Source organism: Nannobrachium achirus, assembly GCF_963921795.1.
Source record: "Nannobrachium achirus genome assembly, chromosome: 15".
NCBI classification, from domain to species: Eukaryota; Metazoa; Chordata; class Actinopteri; order Myctophiformes; family Myctophidae; genus Nannobrachium; species Nannobrachium achirus.
In genome coordinates, this window is record NC_137822.1 from 34,487,417 (window position 1) to 34,512,007 (window position 24,591).

At 41.2% G+C, this 24,591-nt stretch overlaps 2 protein-coding genes across 2 annotated transcripts in view; one reads left to right on the forward strand and one right to left on the reverse strand.

Moving 5' to 3' along the window:
- Nucleotides 1-2,688: 2,688 nt before the first annotated feature.
- prune2 (prune homolog 2 with BCH domain) lies at nucleotides 2,689-16,628 on the forward strand (the record flags this gene model as incomplete). Its single annotated transcript, XM_080742720.1, has 10 exons — nucleotides 2,689-2,743; nucleotides 3,471-3,671; nucleotides 5,075-5,266; nucleotides 9,042-9,144; nucleotides 9,682-9,813; nucleotides 10,238-10,324; nucleotides 11,114-11,212; nucleotides 12,309-12,347; nucleotides 15,523-15,573; nucleotides 16,510-16,628. The coding sequence occupies 10 exons, from the start codon at nucleotides 2,689-2,691 to the stop codon at nucleotides 16,544-16,546; spliced, it is 996 nt and encodes a 331-aa protein (XP_080598846.1). The 3' UTR covers nucleotides 16,547-16,628.
- Nucleotides 16,629-21,996: 5,368 nt separating this feature from the next.
- pcsk5a (proprotein convertase subtilisin/kexin type 5a) overlaps nucleotides 21,997-24,591 on the reverse strand; it is a gene marked incomplete at its 3' end in the record, with an annotated part of 97,072 nt that continues 94,477 nt past the window's right edge. Inside the window, exons 32-33 of the mRNA XM_080743582.1 lie at nucleotides 23,857-24,088; nucleotides 21,997-22,487 (exon numbers count right to left, since the gene is read on the reverse strand). Coding sequence (XP_080599708.1) covers nucleotides 21,997-22,487; nucleotides 23,857-24,088 — 723 coding nt within the window. The remainder of the gene's footprint in view (nucleotides 22,488-23,856; nucleotides 24,089-24,591) is intronic.

Consider the following 24,591-nt stretch of genomic DNA (forward strand, 5'->3'; position numbering starts at 1 on the left):
ATAGACTTGTCTGACAGCAGCACTGTCATCAGTCTATGTTGGATTCGTTTTAATCTTTTCTTTTTTCCATACATTATTAACCACTAAAAAACTTGACCTTTCATTCTGTACTTGGTCTGCTCTTTTTAAAAAAAACCTCTACACCAAACCTATTTGCCGAAAATAGCCGATCTACAAGCTCGGCGTGGAGAGCTTGTAGATCTGCTATTTTTGGCTAAAGTTCTCCTCAGACTAGGGATGCGAGGGTTCAAGTTGTTAATTTAAAATAATTATCCTCACATTATCGATCACACAAGGATTTGGCTGCCCCCCTGTAGTAAGTAACTCTGAAGACCCCCTAGGGGTCCGGGACCCCCTGCTGAAGACACCTGTTTTAGACCATATACTGTACAGTATATGAGTGTGTGTGTGTGTGTGTGTGTGTGTGTGTGTATACTGTATGTGGTGTTCAAGTAAAGCCATTCAAATGAGCAGTTTTCTTATTGCACTTGCTAAAAATAGCGGTCATATTTTCTTTTCTCCACATGTGTGAGAAACACGTGACGTGGTACAGCCTGTGGATCTGTGTGTCTGTGGTCTGAGGCAACACCACCTGATCTACAGCCCACGGCGCGTCACAGACATGGCCTGTTGTGAGCTTGTAGATCGGCTCTATTCTGCGAGTGAGTGGTGACGTTGCACGGCCAAGTACAAATCAGGCTTTGACAGATCGAGGCAGAGGGGAGATGAATGGTGTTCTGCTGATGTAATGTAACTAACAGTCCCTCATGTCTCTCTGTTCCTCTTTGCAAACCCCCTCCACTTCTCCTGCCGCGCTGTCACTGCTGGATGAATGCATGATTATTACTAAGGAAAAGAGCATTTCAGATGACCCTTAACCTGTCTGTCTCCATCACATCCCTACTGCTGAGTATCTTTCTCGTCCCTTTGATAGCTTATCCCCCTCGATAGCTTATCTGTTGAAATCTGTAAACTTAAATTCTTTAAAGCCACACCTTTCTTTCTTTCTTTCTTTCTTTCTTTCTTTCTTTCTTTCTTTCTTTCTGTAAACACAGTGCCCCAAATAATGACTAGAAGTAAAAGTAGTCCTATACAAAGCAGCAACGGCTCCAGAGAATTGTGACTGAGGGGGCTATGGGGGAGCTGGCTTTTTTAGACTGGGGGCTAATTAATTTTGACAACAAACAATAATGAATAGTACTAATATGACAAAGGAGATTTTCTCACTTAGGGTATGGATAACTGAACTGACCAGATCGGCACTTTCCTGCTCCAAATCTGAGGACTGTAGGTTATCGGCTAGGGGTTTTGTGAGGCTGAAGATGCTTTCCAGCATAACAAGTATGGTTTTATAGTATGGTTTACATAGAAGTAATTTAATTGTCTTTCACATATTCATATATATTTTATTTATTTATTCCTTAAATATTATTCATCACAATTGGGTTTGGGGGATGGGGGGCTTAGGGGGTGCTAAGCCTTCACCAGGGGTGGCTAAAGCCCCTGCTACAAAGATTTACTTGAGTAAGATTTAGTAGTTAAAAGAGTACTCAAGTACTGGACTGTGTTCATGCAATCTGATTTAATGTTTAATCAGAACATAATTGAAATGTCTAAAATATAATATTATAAGTGCTTGTCCGATAGAAATGATATATATTTTTTCATCTACAGGTCTAAACCATGTCACTTTAAATCTCCAGAATATGACATGAATTAAGGCAGACAGAGAAGGCAGCACATAATGTACAGTAACTAGTGTGTGTGTGTGTGTGTGTGTGTGTGTGTGTGTGTGTGTGTGTGTGTGTGTGTGTGTGTGTGTGTGTGTGTGTGTGTGTGTGTGTGTGTGTGTGGTGATTGGCTATGCTTGATTGGTTAAACAGAGTCATGTGACAGAGCCAATGCAAATACCAGTCTCTGGCTGAAGTCACTCAGAGAGAATGAAACAAACTAAATGTACAATGAATAATAAATACTGTAGGTAAGCAGAATGTAGCCAAACCAAATCATTAGAATTATGTATCCTACTTTTACACATGACTCAAATGTAAAGGAGTAAAAGAACATTTATTCAAAACTTTACTTATTACTTAATATAAATAATGACCATATCTATGAAATCTCTGCAGGTATAGAAGTCCCTTTTAGACTGAGATCTGTTCTCTGATTCTGGCACAAGCACTTGAGGTCACCTGCGCACTTATAGGACAACAATGACATTTTACATGACGATTAATTGTCCCTCAAATAATTGCGACTAACAGTTGAATTATTTTTGTCGTTGGCAATTACATTTCTGTTTGGCTTTTAGGCTTTGAAGTTGCACATGGCAGATATCACACATAACCTAGAAATGACTACAAGCTCACAACGCGTTCTGATGCGACACTATTTGACAATATATGAACATTTTTCAACACCTCTGGTGGGATGGGGCCTGTGTTGAAAGAAAGAAAGAAAGATGTGGCTTTTAACGAAGTTTAAAGATTTCAACAGATATTAAGCTACCTTCGAGGGGTAGAACGATACTCAGGAGCAGGGATGTTTTTTACTCAAGTACATTTTCTAATTCCGGACTTTTACTTTTAACAGAGCACTTCCACATTGTGGTATTGTTACTTTTCCCTAAGTAAAACATGTGAGTACTTTGTCCACCCCTGTTGTGCAGGTCTAGTGGGTGATGAGGGGATGGACCTGACGTCTGAGAGGAAGATGAGCTCTGACGGGGCCGAGGGCAGACCAGGTGAACATGCATACTGGCATTGAAACATGTTTTATTGTTATTATTTCAAAAAATGGTTTATTAATTTCCGTCAAATTTAACCATTATTTTATGCTTTAGCTATTGAAAAATAATAAATCCTGAAAATCTTTGAATATTTTTGACCCGATTCTATCCACACGTTTTCTATGTCCCATGAGCCTTTGCTTGACAGGTGGGCATCACTTCCTGTCCTCTTAGCTTCTTCATATGATTGGTTGTTGTGCTGCTGTGGCACCTGAATCCCTGCATGGTGATTACTTGGTGCTTTGTTAAGTGATTTGAATCAGCTGTGCAGAGGAAGTGAAGCACACATTTTCCCTCATATCAGTAAGCTTGTTGGGAAACTTGTGGATAATTGCCTTCTAAGTCCTCCTATGTTTCTATCATCAGTGGTGTCCCTCAAACCTTTTCATGTCAAGGACCCCTAGAATTATATGTACTGTATTTGGCCACCGATCCCCATCTCGAAATATTATGTATCAGGGACCCCCCCAGAAGTAAATATTTGAATTACATTTTTTTTCTTAATTGGTTAATATCATTAATTCGAAAATGTTTTATCCCTTCAAATTTAACAATCATTTTATGCTTTAACTACTGAAAACTAGAAGAGATACAAGCTCGCAGACGCACTGAGTGCCGCACTGCGAGCTTGCAGATCTACTATTTTTGAAAAATCCTGAAATTTGATGTACTGTTTTGGCAGCTCCTCCCACCTCTCTACCCCTGCAAGGAGGCCCCGCCCAGAGAAAGAAACTCTCCGCCCCTCGTATCAGCCTGTCGCTGGACCAGAGCGAGGACGACCTGGGAGAAACTCCCGATGACCTGGACATCAACGTGGATGACCTCGACACACCGGACGAGGGAGACTACCTGGATTACACTGACCATGAAATGGACTGGGAAGGTTGGTCTGTCTGGAAACAAACCTTATACAAACGCATGCGACAAACAACAAACCTGTACAACCAGTCGACTAGTCGATAGAGGGAGTCTTAGTTGAATACCAATCTATTCGACTGAGAGATTGGCCTATATATATGTGATATATGTTATATTAATTAACAAATAGTTAAAAAGAAAATAGGTGTAAGAGCCATTTCACACCCATGTTCAGGCAAAGGTGGCCAGGTTATTTAAGGATGATGTTAATCAGCGACAGCTGTTGGTCGATTTGGAGACAGACAGTCTTTTGACTGTGAGCATGAGAGGCTGGTGTTCTGATCCTTTGGCTGTTTATGTTTATTTCTTTATTATGCCGAAGTAATGGACTGAAATTGTAAGAATAAATAACGTTTATGCTGAACTCTATTGGAAGTTTTGGACATCGGTTTTCTTATCACACCACACGTCAAGACTTAGAGCTTTTGGTCGGCAACCAGCAGTGGTTTGCCAAGTATTGGACTTGGTCGCTACAATAGGATATGCCATGATTTATTGGGAGAAACCAAGCAAGTATATTTTAAATCAGACATTAAGCACCCCCCCACAGCCGTAATGGAATGATCTTCTATTTATTGCATACATTTTTTTATGTTATGCAATCAGACTGATCAACTGCCAATCTCTCAGTCAAAACATGATTTTTTTTCTCCCTGCTAGTTGCCCATACTGCCCTACAAAGTCAAAGTGCAGTAACTACGTTTTTGGACACACCAACTTATTTGTGTATCCGAAAGGTCAAATTAGCCGTGGTGCTTTTGGGGGATAAACAATTACCTCAAGAACAGAGGTACAGTCAGTGTAATATCAGTTATATCCTTTAAAACCGATTTTCAGTTAAATCTTTGTTTGTGGTTACTGCACTTTGGCTTTGTAAAGGCAGTATAGCTGACTGCCAGTCGACTTTTGGCATTAGTTGGCCAATCAGAGTCGACTATAGAAATCCTTAGTATATCGTCACTGTCGGGCAGAAACCTTGTATCTCCAAGTTTCAAATGTAGACGTTTTTTCGTAAAGTAAAGCCCTGCTTCATCATACAAGACTGTCACACAAAACTAGTGAACATAGCAGATCTACAAGCACACAACGCCTTGCACCATGAGGCGTTGTGTGCTTGTAGATCTGCTATTTTCACTAGCTTAATTCATTTTTAAAATGATAAATACAAAACTAACGGTTTTGGACATACTGTATTGTACAAGATTTCCACCCAACAATATATAAAATAGTTTTGCATATCCCCATCAGTTTGGGCTTTGCTGTAAGAACTAATGATGGTCAGTGAGGGGAGGGAGGGGGATTTCAGTCTCCCTGTGCAGCAATCCCACAGTGATCATCAATCAGAGTGTTTGTTGAAAACGTTCTCAGATCCGGGCCCGCCGGCAGCAGCAGCCAATAGGAGCGCGGCGAGGGGGGAGCCCTGTGAGCCAATCCCAACGTATTCCACGGAGGAGGAGCGCCAGGACACCACGCTGTGGAGAACGGTGGTCATCGGAGAGCAGGAGCACCGCATCAACATGAAGAGCATCGAGCCCTACCAGAAAGTCATCTCCCATGGAGGTACTGTAGTCCTACCAGAAGGTCATCTCCCATGGAGGTACTGTAGAAAGTCATCTCCCATGGAGGTACTGTAGAAAGTCATCTCCCATGGAGGTACTGTAGAAAGTCATCTCCCATGGAGGTACTGTAGCCCTACCAGAAGGTCATCTCTCCATCTCCCATGGAGGTACTGTAGCCCTACCAGAAGGTCATCTCCCATGGAGGTACTGTAGAAGGTCATCTCCCATGGAGGTACTGTAGAAAGTCATCTCCCATGGAGGTACTGTAGAAAGTCATCTCCCATGGAGGTACTGTAGCCCTACCAGAAAGTCATCTCCCATGGAGGTACTGTAGCCCTACCAGAATGTCATCTCCCATGGAGGTACTGTAGAAAGTCACTGTACGTTGTCACCCACGGTCATGAAATTCCTGGAAATATTTTGAAATTAGAAAAATATTTTTCCAGTACTGGAAAGGTTTTGGAATTGATCAAGGGTCCTGGAAGGCCCTGGAAAAAATAGCTATGCATTGTCTTTGGTTATTGATTCTGCTAATACCTCTGAAATTACAATTAAACATAGTCCAAATTGTCAAATATTAGAGGCAGAAATTGTGAAAATAGTCGATCTACATGCTCACAACGCCTCGTGTTGCGAGGCGTTGTGAGCATGTAGATCTGCTATTTTCACAATAGAACAGTGTTATACAAAATTCCTCAACTCTTAGTGCTCATCAGGGTGCCGGGTCCCGAGTTAAAATATTATTTCGCGGGTCATGGCCTGAAAAGGTTGAGAACCACTGGCATACACTACCTGTCTTTGGGCTTTGCGCATAGGAGTAAGCGACCTGTTATTGAGCGGAATTATTGTTATATAGTCCTGGAAATTGGGTTAAATATTCTGGAAAGGTTTTGGAAAGGTTTTGGAAATTAATTGGTAAAAATGTGTGGGAACCCTGACTGTAGCCTTACCAGAAAGTCATCTCTCATGGAGGTACTGTAGCCCTACCAGAAAGTCATCATGTTTTATTCTGTCAAATTTAAACGTTATTTCTTATTTTATGTTTTAGCTGTTGAAAGATAGCAGATATACAAGCTCACAGCACGACACAGAGTGTTGCATTGCGAGCTTGTAGATCTGCTATTTTTGAAAAATCCAGAACATTTGGGGCAAGTCTTTGAATATTTTTCACCCGATTCTATAAATATCTTCTAGGTTTTTTTTGAAAAACTCACGTTTCTATCATCAGTGGTTCTCAAACCTTTTCATGTCAAGGACCTCCTTAATTATATGCATATGGCCACGACCCCCATCTCAAAATATGATGAATCGGGGACCCCTCAGAAGCGAATATTTGAGTTCCAAAGGTTGGCTCTACCATCTGCTACCATCTACCATCTGCTGCTGCTCTCTGTCCAAGCACAGATCTGCCTTTTATTTAGCCCTGAATAGATTCCATTGAAGTAGACCTCTCTCATGTGAATATAACTACAAAAAATCAAGCTTTCTTTTTTTCTTTTTGCATGAAAATCTGTTATTTCAGCTAAGCGTAAATCAGTCGACCAGTGGTTCTCAAAATCAGTTTAAGCACTTTATTTTTTGTTGATCTAAAGCTCACAACTCTAAAAAAGGGTAAAATTAGTTCTCCTGCTATACCACTAACATGTGGAACACCTTACCGAAAGCCTTAAAGGAGTGTAAATCCCTAACCTCCTTTAAAATCGGACTGAAAAGTCACTTACAGGCGGCTGCTACTCGAGACTTGTGCCATACTTACCTCCCCCTTTCCACTGTAAATATTGTTTATTTTTATTTTTTTTTCTTTAATTTTTCTTCTTTATGACCTTTCTTTTTCTTTTGCTATTGATGTTATCTACTGCATAGTACTGTGTTCCAGACCTGCCAACCTGTAAGCATTTTGCGTAGTAAGCACGCATTTCTAGTCTCTGTACGCAGGTACGCAAACTCCTCTAACGGCTACGCATTTTCGGGGGATGGTAACACAACACATTCTGTGTTGTGTTGTGGCTCAAGTGAGCCAAACATTTTTGCTCCTTGCCTTGTAGTTCCTCCCAGCCACCACATGAATGGTGTGTGAATGGGGTGCATGGCGCTGGGGAGCACTAGAACAGAGGCGATGCTCGTTTTGTCAACAGAAGAAGAATTGAACCGATTGGCGGACGGAGTCTGTTTGTTTTGGTCATAGAGTTATAAGAAGGTGGTTTTGGTTTAGTTCAGCATGCACGCATCTCACAGCGACGCCGACGAGTTATCGATCGGATACATAACGGCGATATTAATCAGATTAATGTATAAAGAAGACGATACGGAGAATGACCGTGGTGTCGTGCGAGTCGATGCACAGCGACTGTTCGCCTCTTAGTGCTGCCAACGATCTAACAGGTAGGCTAATAATAAACTTTTAAAACCCTCCTTTGAGGTGCATTCACATGTCATAGCAGCCACGATGGTGAGAAGTGGTAAAATCTTGTACTATGCCTAACTTAAACCTATCTGGCGTCGCTGGTGAAACGAAACAACGAGCGGCTGCGGTCCGCCTGGAGTTATACTCCGTCATACAACGGTGTTGCAGCGAGCAACCAGTCGGAAAATGTCAAAACGTGTGACCCAGTTCTTAGTACAATGAACTGAAGCATACATTGGCCATGATTGGATAAAATACTGGGCTGCCTGTTCCACTTTAACTCGAGTATGAATGAATGAATATTAGGCCTATGTGTATTGTCAAAAACATTAACAGTGAACAAATTATTTATCACCTGTGAATATATGAAGACATTAATGGTCTATCAACAATGAGTAGCCTGCCGCCTATATGAATGAATATACAGACTAGGCTGTATGTGATCTATACACAATGTAGGCCTATATGTCAATTAATGGATGGAATAGAAACCTACATGAGTTGAATACTTTGAACTTCATGCAAATCTTGCACAGAAATGTGGTTTTATTTAGGCTGCTCAATTAACAAAGACAGGTTTATGTAAATAAATAGCCTACTTGACAATGAAAAGCTATTTTGCAATTTGAATAACATGATTATATTGATGTATGTTCATTCCTGGTGTTCGGCTGTTTTGATAGTCTATTGTTAACTAACTCTGAGCAAGTGCAGTTAGTATATTTTATTAAAGATTTGTCAACAATATTGCCAATGCAACTACTGTATTGCCTGGTAATACTAGCCTACTTTTTCTCCAGACCAAATGGCATTTTATTTAAAAGGTTGTTCTAACATCTTGCCTCCTCCTATTAGTGTAAGTCAAGACATGCAATGTGCTACATTTCTGGTGTGAAATTTTGTTAACATAACTGTAAAGGTCCCACCCAAAAAGGTGCATGGAACCCCCCAAAATATACGCTGTTTTGTGAAAACAACAAAAATTGCACCGCAGGCGCTGCGCGGGCGCTGCGGGCGCCGCGGGCACGAAAAATTTGCCAGGGTTGGCAGGTCTGTGTGTTCTATCCATCTGTCATTCAGTGTTATATGAGATACATAAAGGTGTCCTGTGTAAAAAAGCTGAAGAGCTTACTATGATCCCCTTTTAGTTGACCTTGTACCAGTTTACATCTTTTAGTTGACCTCGTACCAGTTTCATGACTGTACCGTCATGAAACTGTACCTTCCCTATGCAAACTACTAATAAAGTCTTCAATCAATCAATCAACACAACGCACCGCGATGATGAGGTCGGATGAGAAGTGAATGAGAAAATCAAATCGTCCCATGATCATCAGACTGACTGTTTTGCATTCTTGTTGACGTCATGCAGGCTACTATGGAAATGGAGTGAACGCCATCATCGTGTTCGCTGCCTGTTTCCTGCCGGACAGTGACAGAGAGGACTACCATGAAGTGATGGAGAACCTCTTCCTGTAAGTAAGACAGTGGTTGTTATTATTTCAAAACATTTTCAAAAAACATTGCCAAAAAAGCAAAATATTCCATCAATTAAAAATTGATTTCTTAATTTCATTAAGAAAAATCTAAGACATTCCATGAATTAGAAAACGCTCAACAACGCGGCGTGTTATGAGCTTGTAGATCTGCTATTTTTTGGCAAATATTCCGGGATATTTTGATTATCGCGATACTATAGCAATGATTACTATCAGAATATAGATAGTAATCTTTTTAACCAAAAAGAGTTGTGTGCATCTGCGGGATCAAAATCTCTTCTGAGGTTCCCTGGAACAATAAAACTTTCAGATGGGGGTCCGTAGCCAAATACATATTAATTTGGGGGTCCTTGACATTCAAAAGTTTGAGAACCACTGATATACAGTGTGTGTGTGTGTGTGTGTGTGTGTGTGTGTGTGTGTGTGTGTGTGTGTGTGTGTGTGTGTGTGTGTGTGTGTGTGTGTGCGTGTGTGCGTGTGTGCGTGCGTGCGTGCGTGCGTGCGTGCGTCCAGCTTTGTGATCAGCACCCTAGAGCTGATGGTAGCAGAGGACTACATGATCGTCTATCTGAACGGAGCCACGCCCCACCGGAGAATGCCTGGCCTCGGTTGGCTGAAGAAATGCTATCAGATGATTGACAGAAGGTTGGTCCTGTTAAAGTGTAGATGAACGTTCAATGTGGAACATTAAGAAAAACAAACAACTAGACTCATGCATGAATGTACTGTACAAAACAACAAGCATATTGCATGTGCATATGTTTTCATGTTGAGTAGTGTGCTGTGCATTCCTCAATCTGTCTTTCTATACCGGAAATGGCCAGAAGTGCAGCATGGACTTGGGACAAGACGTCGTCCACTTGTTGCGCTATGTGTGCCCACTGGCACAGCAGCAGATTTGAAACTCAAACTCATTTCACACCCTCATCATGTGTTTCCTGTTTGTCTAGCATAAAGTCCTGCGAGCTTAAGTTCTTTGAGCTTGTTGAGATATTTTCTGAACCGATCTGATAATGATAAAACAATACCTTTGATAATGCTCTAATCTATTATTAATTATAATGCCTAGGCTCAGGAAGAATTTGAAGTCGTTCATCATCGTCCACCCGTCATGGTTCATCAGGACCATCCTCGCCATCACCAGACCCTTCATCAGGTAAACACAACGTCTACTGCAGTTGTAGAACACCTTGTTATTTAAACCAGTAGTTGTCAACCTGCATTTGAGCCTCAGACCCAAAACGTAAAATATTTTATCGTCGGATAAAGATTTTGTCCATGCTGTATTGATGTTGGTACCATAGGAGAGATGACAGGAAAAAAACGTCGATCAAATTAACAATTCTTCTACATTCTCTAATTGTGTAGACTTCTTGTAAATTAATTAATGCAACTGTTTAACAGTCATTTACTCTTGAGAATAAATGCCCAAAAGGGTCGATTTGGTTTCATTTTACACTCAAGAGTTAAAGATCTATAAGGGTCCATTTGATTACCAACTCTCCATCATTTAGCTGGGGAACCTGAAACCCCCTCAAGGACCACTAGACCACTGATTGAGAACTACTGTTCTAAACTAATAACACCTATGTGCATTCAGAGTTAATGATATAATACTATTATCTAATAACAACAATGTAATTATATTTGGGATTTTCAATTAGTTTTTAAAGCAAGTTTTTCTTGAAATTAAGAAGGTTGAGGACCACTGCTGTAGACAACAATTACAACAAAGTTATGACTGTGCTTTCTTTTTTGTGTGTGCGCGCGCGTGTGCGTGCGTGCGTGCGTGCATGCGTGCGTGCGTGCGGCTGTGTGTGTGTGTGTGTGTGTGTGTGTGTGTGTGTGTGTGTGTGTGTGTGTGTGTGTGCGTGTGCGTGTGTGCGTGCGTGTGCGCGTTCGCGTGCGTGCGTGTGTGTGCGTGCGTGTTACTTTGTGCCCACAGCACCAAGTTCAGCAATAAGATCAAATATGTAAACAGCCTGGACGAGCTGCAGGAACTCATCCCCATGGAGTTCATCCACATCCCAGAATGCATCGCTAGGTGAGCCTACTATACTTATTGTTTAGTCAACAAGTTCTAGTTGAAACTTTTTATTGGTTAAATATTTATAAAACCCACAGACTGACTGTAGCAGTTTTCAAGCGGGCGTCCCTATCACGGAAATGTCATTAAATACAAAAATCTTCCGTAGAATCTTTCTTTTTGCCTCTTTGAAAAATAGCGAAAACAAGCTTGTATCGTTTGTAGATCGGCAATTCTTTCTGCTTTTGAGATCATAAGATGATGCATCCTAGATTAGGGCATTAATAAAATGAAATAAATGAAGGGCTTCTGCCTAACACTGACAATATGTAGTACTGTATATACTTGTATCTATGTAGAAGCACATACTTGGTTTTTATGTAGTACAGACCATACTTGGTTTTTATGTAGTACAGACCATACTTGGTTTCTTTGTATTCCTGCACTGCCCTACAAAGCCAAAGTGCAGTAACTACATTTTTGGAGACATTGAGGTCAAATCATCCTTCATGATCTTGTGGATAATTACCGGTAGCTCACGAATGAACAGATGTACAATTAGTGCGATGTCACTTACAGCATATTCCTGTCACTGTCTTACAGTATATATCTAGCTTATCAGTTTGCTTCTCTGCGCAGTTACTTCACTTTGGCTTTGTAGGGAAGTGTACATGTTTTCTACGTAGGATTGTACATGTTTGTTTTCCCCCTGCACTTTGTAAGTCACACTGGCATGATCTGCTTAATCAGTGGTTCTCAACCTTTTCAGGCCACAAACCCCCAAAAGAATCATATTTGAACTGGGGACCCCCCACCGTGACGACCACTAAGAGTTGAGGCATGTGAAAATAGCAGGTCTACATGCTCACAATTGTGAGCATGTAGATCAGCTATTTTCACAACTTCTGCCTCTAATATTTGACAATCTGGCCAATGTTTCATTTGTCATTTTAGAGGTATTACTTGTTTGCTGTTGAGTGAGAAAACAATGTTGCACATTAAGTTAATCATCTGGGGACCCCCCAAAATAATTTGGCCCACAGGTTGAGAACCATTGTGCTAAATGGCTAAGCTGATATATTCATCATGTTGCATCAACTCTCTCTCCCCGTAGACTGGACGAGGAGCTGAAAGATGCGGCGGAGAACTCAAAGTAAGAGTCGGCTCTTTCTAGCCCTTCATTACCGCTGTCTCTGGAGATCCCCCACCCCCCCACCCGCCCACCCGCCCCAGTTTAATTCCTGTCCGGAGCTCCCATTTATCACCTACCGTAGCCCACTTTAAGATCATAAGGTTACTGCTGTTGGATGCGGGCCAGTCGGATTTGGCTGTGCTACAATTACTGAGATAGGAGAGACGGCGTCTCTATTCCGGGGGCAAACATTTACAAGGCTGCGATTTACAAGCTAATTTACAAGCCGACCTGTACCGAACATCTAGCCCAACATTTACAAGCCGATCTAGACGCTCACAACGCGGCGCAGCGCGTCACGTTGTGAGCTTGTAGATTGTCTATTTTAGACTATACAACAGTAAGTATATTTAGACCTTGTTCAGACTGGTAGCCCGGATCCAGTCCAAATCTGATTTTCCTTTTCCGGATGATTTTAAGCAGCCTGAACAATGCTAAAGAAAACTGATTTGAATCTGATTAGCAAAAATCAGTTTCCATGTGTTTCTTTTTTTGCTTTTTGCTGTTCAGACTTGATGATTCCAATCTTGATAGGCCAAAAGATCCGAGTAGGGGTGCCAGTGTAAACATAGTCTTGTGTAGCCAGACAACTATTCCGCAATCTCCGAATTAGGGATGGGACGATTAGCGATATTATATTTATCGTGATAAAAAACAGTGAAGATAATCGTATCGTGGAGATTTAATATATCGCGGTATCGTCCTCCGTCATGCACTGGGATCAATTCACCTTTTATTTGCGTTGCGACACGTTGTGAGCTTGTAGATCTGCTATTTTTTGGCAAATATTCCGCCCCAGAATAATGGATTTTGATTATCGTGATAATATCGTAAATCGCGATGTCTTTTGTCACAATAATCGTGATGTGACATTTTCATATCGTCCCATCCCTACTCCGAATGCTATATAGAGTCTGGAACGGCAGCTCCCGAACGGCGAGTGTCGGAAGTAGCCACTGCTGCACGGAAGTTGACGGAACTGTAGTCCCACTGGAAACATACAGAGTCATTCGAGCAGTATATTCTTGTTATGGGTGTCTAGTTTAAGAAAACATTTGAACACATCATGGAAGTAACACCAACAACACCAGAGAAAGACGAAATGATGCCCCAAAAAAATGTTTTAAATAACCAACGCGTAGGGATGGTCATTGTTTGACTTTTGTTTGTTATCTTCTTATCAAGATTTTACATTTTTCACGTTGCACAGTGTGGAATCCCCTTAACATCTTAAAGGAAGTTTTTTACAACAAGGGTTCATATTTTACTTTTTTAATAGTAATAAAGAAATCACCGGCTTATTGTGTCTAAAAATACATATTTAGCCACTCGCATGCATGCCCCCACCCACTGAAAACAAAGTCATTAAAATCGCTAAAATGATAGACAAACAAAAAACATTTTAACACTCATCTTTTCTTTTCTCTAATTACAATCTAAAATATGAACCCTTGTTGTAAAAAAACCAAAGTTGTCCTTTAAATTCTTCTCTCACATCTTTCATTAAAACCAAGTAACTACTCATTTCTATGTGATGTTCTTCTGATAATATTGCACTAAGATAATAATTGTAGCCTATACAATTATTATCCCATAAATCTTCATTGCTACTAGGGATGAAGATTTATACAGATGACATACTTTCATCTTAAGTTGTACGCTGCATATTTCTCTGCTTGTCTACTTGCTCTGTTTGGTCAGATTTGTCAGAATTGGTCGATCCCTAACTCTTCAAAAGTGAGTGACAATTTAACCTGTCAGAATGAAGTTGCAATGTGGCTTCAAGCTTCCAATAGAAAGCTTTGACAGATTTCTGGCTTGAATCTTACACAGGGGTCTTCAACGTTTTTCAGCCAAGGACCCCTAAGCTGAGAGAGAGAGATGAAGCAGGGACCCTCACTATATACTGTATAAAATTGTTTTGCTGATTAAACTTTTACATAGATTTCATGGATAGTTTCATAGACTTGTTTGACAGCACCATCATGTTGTATTCATGTTAATGAGTATTTTCAGACATTTAACCACTTAAATCATCAATACTTAGTAAATGTGACCTTTCACTGTTACTTAGTCTGCTCTTGTTTTCCCTACACCAAACCTCTTTACCGAAAATAGCCGATCTACAAGCTCGATACGCCTATCGACCCCTCGCACTGCAAGGGTTGTGAGCTTGTAGATTTGCTGTTTTTGGCAAAAGTTCTCCTCGGAATAGATTTGAAGGACCCCCTGTAATAACTCTGAGGACCCCCTAGGGGTCCCGGACCCCTGTTGAAGACCCCTGATCTTACATGTGGCATGGCTTAAAAATGTCCTCTTTAGAAACATAATCACGTCTTTGTAGCTTGCTTGCAAGTGGCCATTTGAAAGTATGTAGCCGGGTGGCATTATAGTGCTTTACAGTAAATTAACCTTTGACGCTGGCACACTCAGGGGTGTGTGTGTGTGGGGGGGGGGGGGGCGGGGAGAAGTGGGACTGAGTTACTAGGGCCCAAGGTGGAGGGATCTTAATTATGTTATACTTTAGCTATTGAAAAATAGCAGATGTACGAGCTCACAGCACGGCACTCGGTGCCACGCTGTGAGCTTGTTTGAAAAGTCGTGAAAATGTGTGCAAAATGTAGGCCTATTTAAGCGAACATTTGTACTCAAATTTTGCTTCTGGGGGTCCCTGGAACTAAATATTTTGAGATGGGGGTCCGTGGCCAAATACATATCATTTTGGGGGTCCTTCACATAGCAAAAAGGTTTGAGCACCACTCACATAGAAACATATATATATATATTTTTAAACTTAGAAGGATTTGATATATTCAAAGACTTGCACACATTTTCAGGATAAAAAAAATATAGCAGATCTACAAGCTCGCAGCAGCTTGTATATCTGTTAATTTTCAATAGCTAAAGCACAAAATGTGAGTCAATCCTTGTACCCAGGGCCCAGAATTTGGTGCAACACCCCATGGGCACACTAAATAGACTCTTGAATCAGTTGTCACTTTTTGGTCAGTGGCAAAAAGAATGTGTTTTCTAAGTTGGGTGAACTCCGGAAATTCACAGCAAATTAAAGTTACTGTATCTCAGTCTTACTAATAGATTCCTCACTGACACCAAACCCCCCATCTTTGTTTTAAAGAATCAATAGTTTCCTGCTGGGACCAGAGCCAACGGCGGCGAGCAGAAAAGAGTAAGTATTTTGAGCCGTTTCTGGAGGTTCACACACACACACACACACACACACACACACACACACACACACACACACACACACACACACACACACACACACACACACACACACACACACACACGGAAGAGAAATGGCTTTGTCTTGCCAGCCTGTCATCCACATAATTTATAAACAACCATTTTAATCCGTTTAGACCGGGAATGTACCGGTATATATGTGCCACCACTCTAAACATTGTTTTTATGCTTTAACTATTAAACAATAGCAGATATACAAGCTCACAGCGCGGCACCGAGTGCCGCGCTGCGAGCTTGTAGATCTGCTATTTTTGAAAAGTCGTGAAAATTTGTGCAAATCTTTGAATGTGTATTTTTAAAGCATTTGTAACTCAGATTTTGCTTCTGGGGGGTCCCTGGAACAAAATATTTTGAGGGTCTTTTTGGGTCCGTGGCCAAATACATATCATTTTTGGGGGTCCTTGACATGAAAAAGTTTGAGCACCACTGATCATAGAAACATGCGTTTTTCCAAAACCTTAGAGAAGGATTTAGAAGACATTTATCCACCTCTTTCTGCGGGAATTTACTGGAGAATTATTTGCACCACACTTCCGGTTAACAGCAGACATACAAGCTCACATCGCGTCGCAGATGCAACCGTTGTGAGCTTGTAGATCACTCTCGGCTGCGGCGCCGGAAGCTCCGTGCAACTACTGCGCAATGCACGACTTTGGAAAGTTGTAGATAGAATCGGGTCGAAGATATTCAAAGTCTTTTTCAAAAATAGCAGATGTACAAGCTCGCAGCGCGGCACTCGGTGCCGCGCTGTGAGCTTGTATATCTGCTGTTTTTCACTAGTTAAAGCATAAAATAATGAATGGTTTCCCATCCTAAATGGATTAATGTCTGTTTTGTTCTCTGGTCTTCCCTACAGACCGGACCAAGCCGTTGCCAGCAGCAGCTCTTCTTGAAGACCGATGTCCTAAACACAGTGGTGGAAGAAGTACTTGTTTAGTTTTTTTTTTACTTTAAGGTAAAACTAGCAATACCGCCATGTAGAAATACTCTGTTACAAGTAAAATGTCATGTATTAAAAACTTTACTTGAGTAAAAGTACTAAAGTGTCGGCAATCAAAAATATACTTACCAAATGTACTCATTGTGACAAATGTTTTCTCTAAAGATTTGTCGGTCTTTCAAAAATGGCAGATCTACAAGCTCACACCACGTTGCGTCACTTGTAGATCAGTTATTTTTTAACAGACATAAAAAGAAGTATACAATAGGGCTTAATTGGTTAATGTAATAATAATTTAAGTCTAGAGTTTTTTAATAATTAAAACATCTGCCTCTGAGTATTGAAAATGAACACACTCAAGTAAAGTAAAAGTACCTCAAAATTGAGTAAATGTCCTTACTTTCCACCACTGCCTAAAACAATGGTTCTCAACCTGTGGTCAGGACCCCCAGGGGGGTCCCCAAATTATTTTGGGTGGTCTCCAGATGATTAACTTAACGTGCAACATTGTTTTCTCACGCAACAGTTAACAAACCAACATAACGTTTAAGTGTATAGAGGGTATATGCACATTTCAAAGTGACAATTTAAGGACTTTTTAAATACCTCTAAAATTACAAATTAAACATTGGCCAAATTGCCAAGTATTAGAGGCAGACATTGGGAAAATAGCAGATCTACATGCTCACAAGTTGGGAGCATTTAGATCGGCTATTTTCACAATATTACCTACCGTGTTATACAAAATGTAATGCCTCAACTCTTAGTGCTCGTCAGGGTGGGTGTGGGGTCCCCAGTTAAAACGTGATTATTTTGGGGGTCGCGGCCTGAAAAGGTTGAGAACCACTGTCCTAAAATAGTATAAATGTGTGGTTCATCTGAATGCTCCATCTTGTTCCAGTACTTCATTGTTTTTGTAAAGATAGGGATGGAAAGCTACTGCTAACTGTTCTGTCATGTCACTGTTTGCTGATGAGACTCACTGCTTAATTAGCACTAAGAATTAGCTTAGATCTTACACCAGTGGTTGCCAACCCAAATGATTGGTCAAATAATAAGATTTGAAAGATGAAAATATATATATATGGCATAAAAAAGAATTCTATATTGTTTTCTTTTAAACCTTGAAAAGTGTGATAACCTGAAAGTTAACTCGGGTTAAGTGGTCAGAGATGGGTGGGCCGTGACACTTTCCAGTGGTGGAAAAAGTACTTACAGTACATGATTAACTTCAGTAAAAGTATCAATAATGTAATAATGCAATGCAGAAATACTCTGTTAAAAGTAAAAGTCCAGAATTAAAAAATGACTTTATGCAGAATGCCCCTTTTCAATATGTATAAAATTTACAAAAATCTTGTGAAAATAGAAGATCTACAAGCTCACAATGCAACTCATTGTGATCTTGTAGATGGGCTAGTGGTTAATGTATGTTTTGTAATAATACTCAAAATCTACAAAGTAATTAGTAGTAAGTTTTCATATAATTGGAGTGGAGTAAAAGTACAACATTTTTATAGTGGAGTAGAAATAAAAGTATAGAAAATGATACTCCAGTAAAGTAAAAGTATCTCAAAAGTATAGTTAAGTGCAGTACTTGAGTAAATGTACGTAGTTACTTTACACCACTGACACTTTCCAGAAAATGTTGGTTAAACCACTGGTTTAATTAGTATTAACAATTAGCTCTTATACTGTATGACTACTGCAGCATCTGCTATTTTACAACTCTATCAGATCTTATGTAGGTGAAGTAAGTACGATGCTTGTCCTCACATCATCCTTTTGCACCATGGAAATATGACGTCACCATTATGACATTTTACTTAATAATTGTGATTATTTAATTGCGTTTCTCACCGGAACTTTATGAATAATGATAATTACATTTCTGTTTGGCTTTTAAGCTTCGTGAACAAAAGGCGCACAGGGCAGATTTGACAAATAAATTACATTATTTAATAAATTTAGCCTAAAAAATATACCGTAAATAAAAACCTAATAGAAATAGCCAATCTACAAGCTCAAACCGCCTCACATGTTTTCAGCTTGCACATCTGCTACTTCCACTATTTTTGGAATTGTTTGAAAAGATATCGACGATTGTCCAACATTGAAACGATTATGATGATTATGGCAAAAGAATATCGGGATTATCTCAAATAATTGTAATTAGACAACCATGTAATAATTGTGACAGCCCTAACCGTGGAGTACAGTGAGTGGAGTATTGTATGCGAGTACACACTTTCTACAAGCTCACAGGAGCTTGTAGATCTGCTATTCTCTGTTAGTCTGTGCCTGTGTCCGGTGCACAACCAAACATAACAGGCCCTTTAGAGTTATAGTATTGTATTTGTATGCATGAGTAGCAGTGCAAGCAATAATATTATCACTCTATACTGTTAGGTATAGCATTTGCGGTATGTCAAATGAAGCAGCTATTGTACCGTATGATAAATCAGCAATGAAGACAGAGATGATAGCTACAGTATGGCATGGAAAACCTGACCCCGAGACGATGAACCAGCTGTTCAGTCCCATCTCATAATTTGTAAAACTTGTTTTGAAGCATGAACGCCTATCTACACATAAACATTTTCACTTTTATTGAGTCAGTCTGAAACCAAGGTGGAATAAGGCATCACCTATTACAGTTATGCTTGAACGTTTGTCCTAAAAGTAGATGAAGAGATTTATTGAGTGAAATGATCCAGTATTTCATATATGTGGGGGTCAAATGTATGCAAACCTCTAGTTCATTTGAAGGTGAAATTAAGAAGTGTTTTCAGTCCCATAAATAAAGTATATACAGGGCTGAAGTGTTTAATGTATGTTTTATAAAAATCTTAATCTACACTAGTAGAGTGAAAAGTACAATATTTTCCTCTGAGATGTAGTGGAGTAAATTGAAAATACTCCAGTAAAGTAAAAAATACTTCATAATTGTAATTAAGTACAGTACTTGAGTAAACATACTACTTTCCACCACTGCACACCAAATACTGAAAGTAAAGATTCACATACTTTTACCCCTCACAGGTCTGAAATATTGGATCCTTTTTGACTCACTAAACAAATGACCAAGGATAATTGATAATCTTTGTCTTATTTGATGAATTAACTCTGCTTTTAACAGAAAGTTCTAAAGGGTTCACAAACGTTCATGCACTCCTGTATGTGACGGCTTGTTCCTTCAGATGCCTGTTCTGTAAATGAATTACTGTGTGTGTGTTTGTGTGTGTGTGTGTGTGTGTGTGTGTGTGTGTGTGTGTGTGTGTGTGTGTGTGTGTGTGTGTGTGTGTGTGTGTGTGTGTGTGTGTGTGTGTGTGTGTGTGTGTGTGTGTGTGTGTGTGTGTGTGTGTGTGTGTGTGTGTGTGTGTGTGTGTGTGTGTGTGTGTGCACAGTATGTGCATGCATGTGTGTTGTGTATGTGGTTTTGTCAGTCAGTCTAGACCTCCAACTCCTCAGCTTTCCCTAGTGGGGGCTTCTCTGTAAAGCACAATGTCTACTGTATTATCTGTGCCTGTATTGGGTATGTACAGTACGTGTGTGTGCGCGCACGCGTGTGCGTGCGTGTTAGGGCATTAACCAAAAAGTCGACTGAGTCGACTTCATTACACAAGTTGACTCCCAACAGGGAATGTAGAAAGTTGAAAAAAAAGAAAAGAAAAAATTCCTTTGCACCAACTTTATCCTGTTGGATCCAACATTAAATTTAGAATTAGGATTATTATTATTCAATGATGCTGGTTGCAGTGGAATCTATAATATTAACATCAAAACAAAAACCTTATAAGGGAGAAAGGATCACTATACTATTCTTTGAAGTCCAGGGGTAAATCATTTTGGGGTTTTGTCCCCTGTCAACGTGATGACATTATCAAATGATAAAGTCGACTTCAACTCAACTTTTTACTGAGTCGAGTCGACTCGCAAAAATCTCAAGTCGTTAATGCCCTTGTGTGTGTGTGTGTGTGCGTGTGTGTTTTGCGCGCAGCGCGCATGTATTTATGTGTTTGTGCAACGTATATTTCCCCTCAGAAAATGAATGGTCTCCTACAGAATCCTAAGAACTGTACTACGTACGTACCGTGTATAGATGTGGAATGGAATTATGGTTCTCTATCAAATAAATAAGTAGCACTTCAGCTTTGAACGTGGCTTTGTTTCAATCTTGACTCATTCTTCTACAACTAGTTGATCCACTGGTTAACGAGGAGTGGCTCTGTTGTTTCTCGTAAAGTCATGAACTCACTGTTCCAGTATTGTACAATGTTGTTACATTTTATTTTGATTAGAAGAAACACATTCTCAAATTACATGACATCACAAATGACATCAAATTACATTTCAAATCTAAGGGGGTTCAAATGCCAACAAACAAATGGACATGTTTTATAGAAAAGCCAGGGAATTTAAAGTGCAACTTCAACACCACAACAACATAAGATGAGTAATATTAGGCAAATACCAGGAGGAGAAGTTTATAATACAAGACAAAATGCACCCTTTAGTGGCCTTGACAGTGACCAGTTTTACTTTTTTAAGTCAAGTCAAGACACTAGTTCAACATGGAGACTTTCTCCAACATATCCAGCTTTGTATCAATGAATAACGCTAAGACGCATTATAAATAGCGTCTCATGTCACGTTTGATTCACCTCACATTCACTGGAGGATAAATAATCATGGAGGCCTCAAGGCGAGGCACGGAGCGAGAGATAAGAAATAGTACAGAGCAGGGATTGAGTGTGTGTGTGTGCGTGCGTGTGTGTGCGTGTGTGTGAGTGTGTGAGTGTGAGAGAGAGGGAGGGGGAGAGAGAAACAGAAATAGACTACAGGGAAAACAGAAAGATAAATCTCACTTAGGCCTGGAATTATTTTATACTTTAGCTATTGAAAAATAGCAGATCTACAAGCTCACAGCGCGACACTGAGTGCTGCGTTGCGAGCTTCTAGATCTGCTATTCTTGAAAAGTCGTGAAAATGTGTGCAAATCTTTGAATATGTATTTTTTAAGCGAACATTTGTAACTCAAAATTTTGCTTCTGGGGGTCCCTGGAATTAAATATTTTGAGATGGGTGTCCGTGGCCAAATACATATCGTTTTGGGGGTCCTTCACATGAAAAGGTGCACCACTTTGAGCACCACTGACATAGAAACATAGGTTAAAACATAGGTTTAAAAAAAAAAAAAACCTTAGGAGGATTTAGAAGACACTTCGGGTCAAAATATTCAAAGACTTGCACGACTTTTCAAAAATAGCAGAAGCTCGCCACACAGCACTCGGTGCCACGCTGTGAGCTTGTATATCTGCTATTTTTTTAACAGTTAAAGCATAAAACAACGCGTAATAATGCGCTCCCGGTCTTTAAAAGGATTGTCACGCCGCCGCTTCTTCACCGGAACGTATAGCTCTCGTCGTCGTACTCCAGCTCGTCCTCGTTGTCCTCCTGTCCGTAGCGGAACTTCCGGTACACGGTGCCGTCCTGGCCCATGTAAACTATGTCCTCGTCTTCATCGTCATCGTCTTCCTCGTCCTTACCCTTGTTGCCTCGGTGCTTGTCACTGAGGTCCACCAACTGCGACTCCCGGTAGTTGCTGCTGCCGGACGCGTTCCCGGACCGCCCCCCGTACGAGGACGAAGAGGAGGTGTAGCCGCCGCCGCCGCCGCCTCCGAACCTCCCGCCCGAGCCCAGCTTCTCGTAGCCGCGGGGGGTGATGTCCGGGGGCTCCCGCTTGGAGCGCGAGCGCTTGACGAGGACCAGCGCGGCCCCCAGGCCCAGGAGCAGCAGCACGCCGCTGGTGATGAAGATGGCCAGGTTGCCCTCCCTCAGCACGTACTCTTCCTCGTTCATGAAGGCGAAGTTGGTGCTGAGGATGCACTCGCCTGGGGGGGGGGGGGGGGGTCAGAGATACAGACGGTTTTAGTGGTTTCTGAGTTTTTAGTGGGACCTGAGTTCCAGGGTGGTCCCCGGGAAAATGTGTCAAAGGGGAGAAGCACCCATTTTCAACAATCAACTATGTCATTAATATACCTTGGAGGAGTTGTGTGGAAATAAGAAAGTACACTTTGATGACATCATCAAAGTGTACTTTGCAAGCCAAACCCCACAATCAATCCTCCAGTTCTAGGCAACACAGAAGGATTTTTTTTTCTTATTTCCACACAACAACTCCAAGGTATATTAATGACATAGTTCAATGTTGGAAATGGGTGCTTCTCCCCTTTAACATAGCATCAAAATCAGTTGAACTGCTTTTACCCTGTTTTATATTTAGATTATTTGAAAGTAGCCCATCTAAGATTGCATCAGTACTTTTGTGATTTATTTTTCAAATCAAATCAAAATGACAAATTTGTCACAGTAGCATGTGTCTGATGTTGAAGAATATAGCTCCTACGGAATAATATTTGGAGGGCTTATTCAAACTGAGTTTAATAATGGGTATGAGAAAGGGAAAACCAGTAGCAATTAAATAATATATATTTTTAAATCATCTGTGTTAGCCAATCCTGAGGAATTGGGGGGTGGAACCCAAACATCCTGATCAGAGTAGCCGTATTTTTGAAAGACTTGGCCTACAGTAGATACTGTAAATGACATGTCCAAACTAGGGAGGACAGGTTGACAGCGGTTCCTTCTTCTGCCTCATCAGAAAGGATGATGAAAACAAAGGAAACGCCAGTGATGTAAAACGTTGGCAATTGCAGACCAAGAAGACCCATAAGTGCTTAGTATTCAGTCAGGGGCTTCACAAGGGGGGGAAAGTGGGACTGAGTTACCAGGGCCCAAGGTGGAGGGGCCTTCATTATTTTATACTTTAGCTATTGAAAAATAGTAGATACTGTATACTGTATGCTTACAGCGCGGCACCGAGTGCCGCGCTGCAAGTTTGTAGATCTGCTATTTTCGAAAAGTCTTTTACTTCTGGGGGGGTCACATGAAAAGCGCCACTGACATAGAAACATAGGTTTTTCAAAAATACCTTAGAAGGATTTGAAATATTCAAAGACTTTTTCAAAAATAGCAGATCTGCAAGCTCTACAGCGCGGCACTCTGTGAGCTTGCAGATCTGCTATATTTCAATAGTTAAAGCACAAAATATCGCGTAATAATGCGCTCCCAGTCTAAACGGGTTAAACCCCCTCCCCCTATGAAGAACATTCATGGGCGGCCCGCAGTGAATCCTTGTACCCAGGGCCCAGAATTTGGTGCAACACCCCTGTATTCAGTTGTGTGAGGCTGCATGCGTACCCCTGGTCTCGGTGCAATTACAGCAGTCTTGCTGCGGCTCTGCCTCCTCCGAAAAGATCCCCTCCTCCTCCTCCCCCTCTTCCACCGGGCCCTGGGGCTGCAGGCAGCAGTGCAGACAGCGCCCCCCGGCTGCCAGGATGGCCTGGGCAGGGCACATGGTGCAGTTGGCCGGGCCGGCTCCTCGACACTCCAGACAGGAGCCGTCGCAGTCCTCGCAGGCGTGTCCCGCGCCCTGGCCAAGGGAATTAAGGAGAACAGGCTGAGTCGCATGATTTTTTTTTCCGTAACGGCTATCTGGCAAGCCCCACCCTGGCAGCGTGTGATTGGCCTGCAGCAGTCCAAGGCACTACAGTCCCTTTGAGCCGCATTGTCGCCATGTCTACATGTTATCTTTTCGACAACCCATCTCTACCCCTAACCCTAAACTTAACCTCCGTGGGGTGTAGCCAGAGAAAGTGACACGGAACCCGGGGCGCATGGATTGGAATCCTAGAGACCAATACACTAAGCCGAGAACGGCATTCTGTCTGTATTAGTACGGGAGGAAAAGCCTCGTGTAGGGGAGGGGCCTCGCGAGGCTGCCACTCAAATGACGCCTGGCCAATCACAGCGCGTCTTTTCCGGGACTTGCCAGATTGCCGTTACCTTTAGATATCACGCGGCTGAGTCACTATGGGGCCTTTCTACCGGCAAAGAACCAGGTTCCGGTTCTTTCTCCCGCCTATGGGATGAACC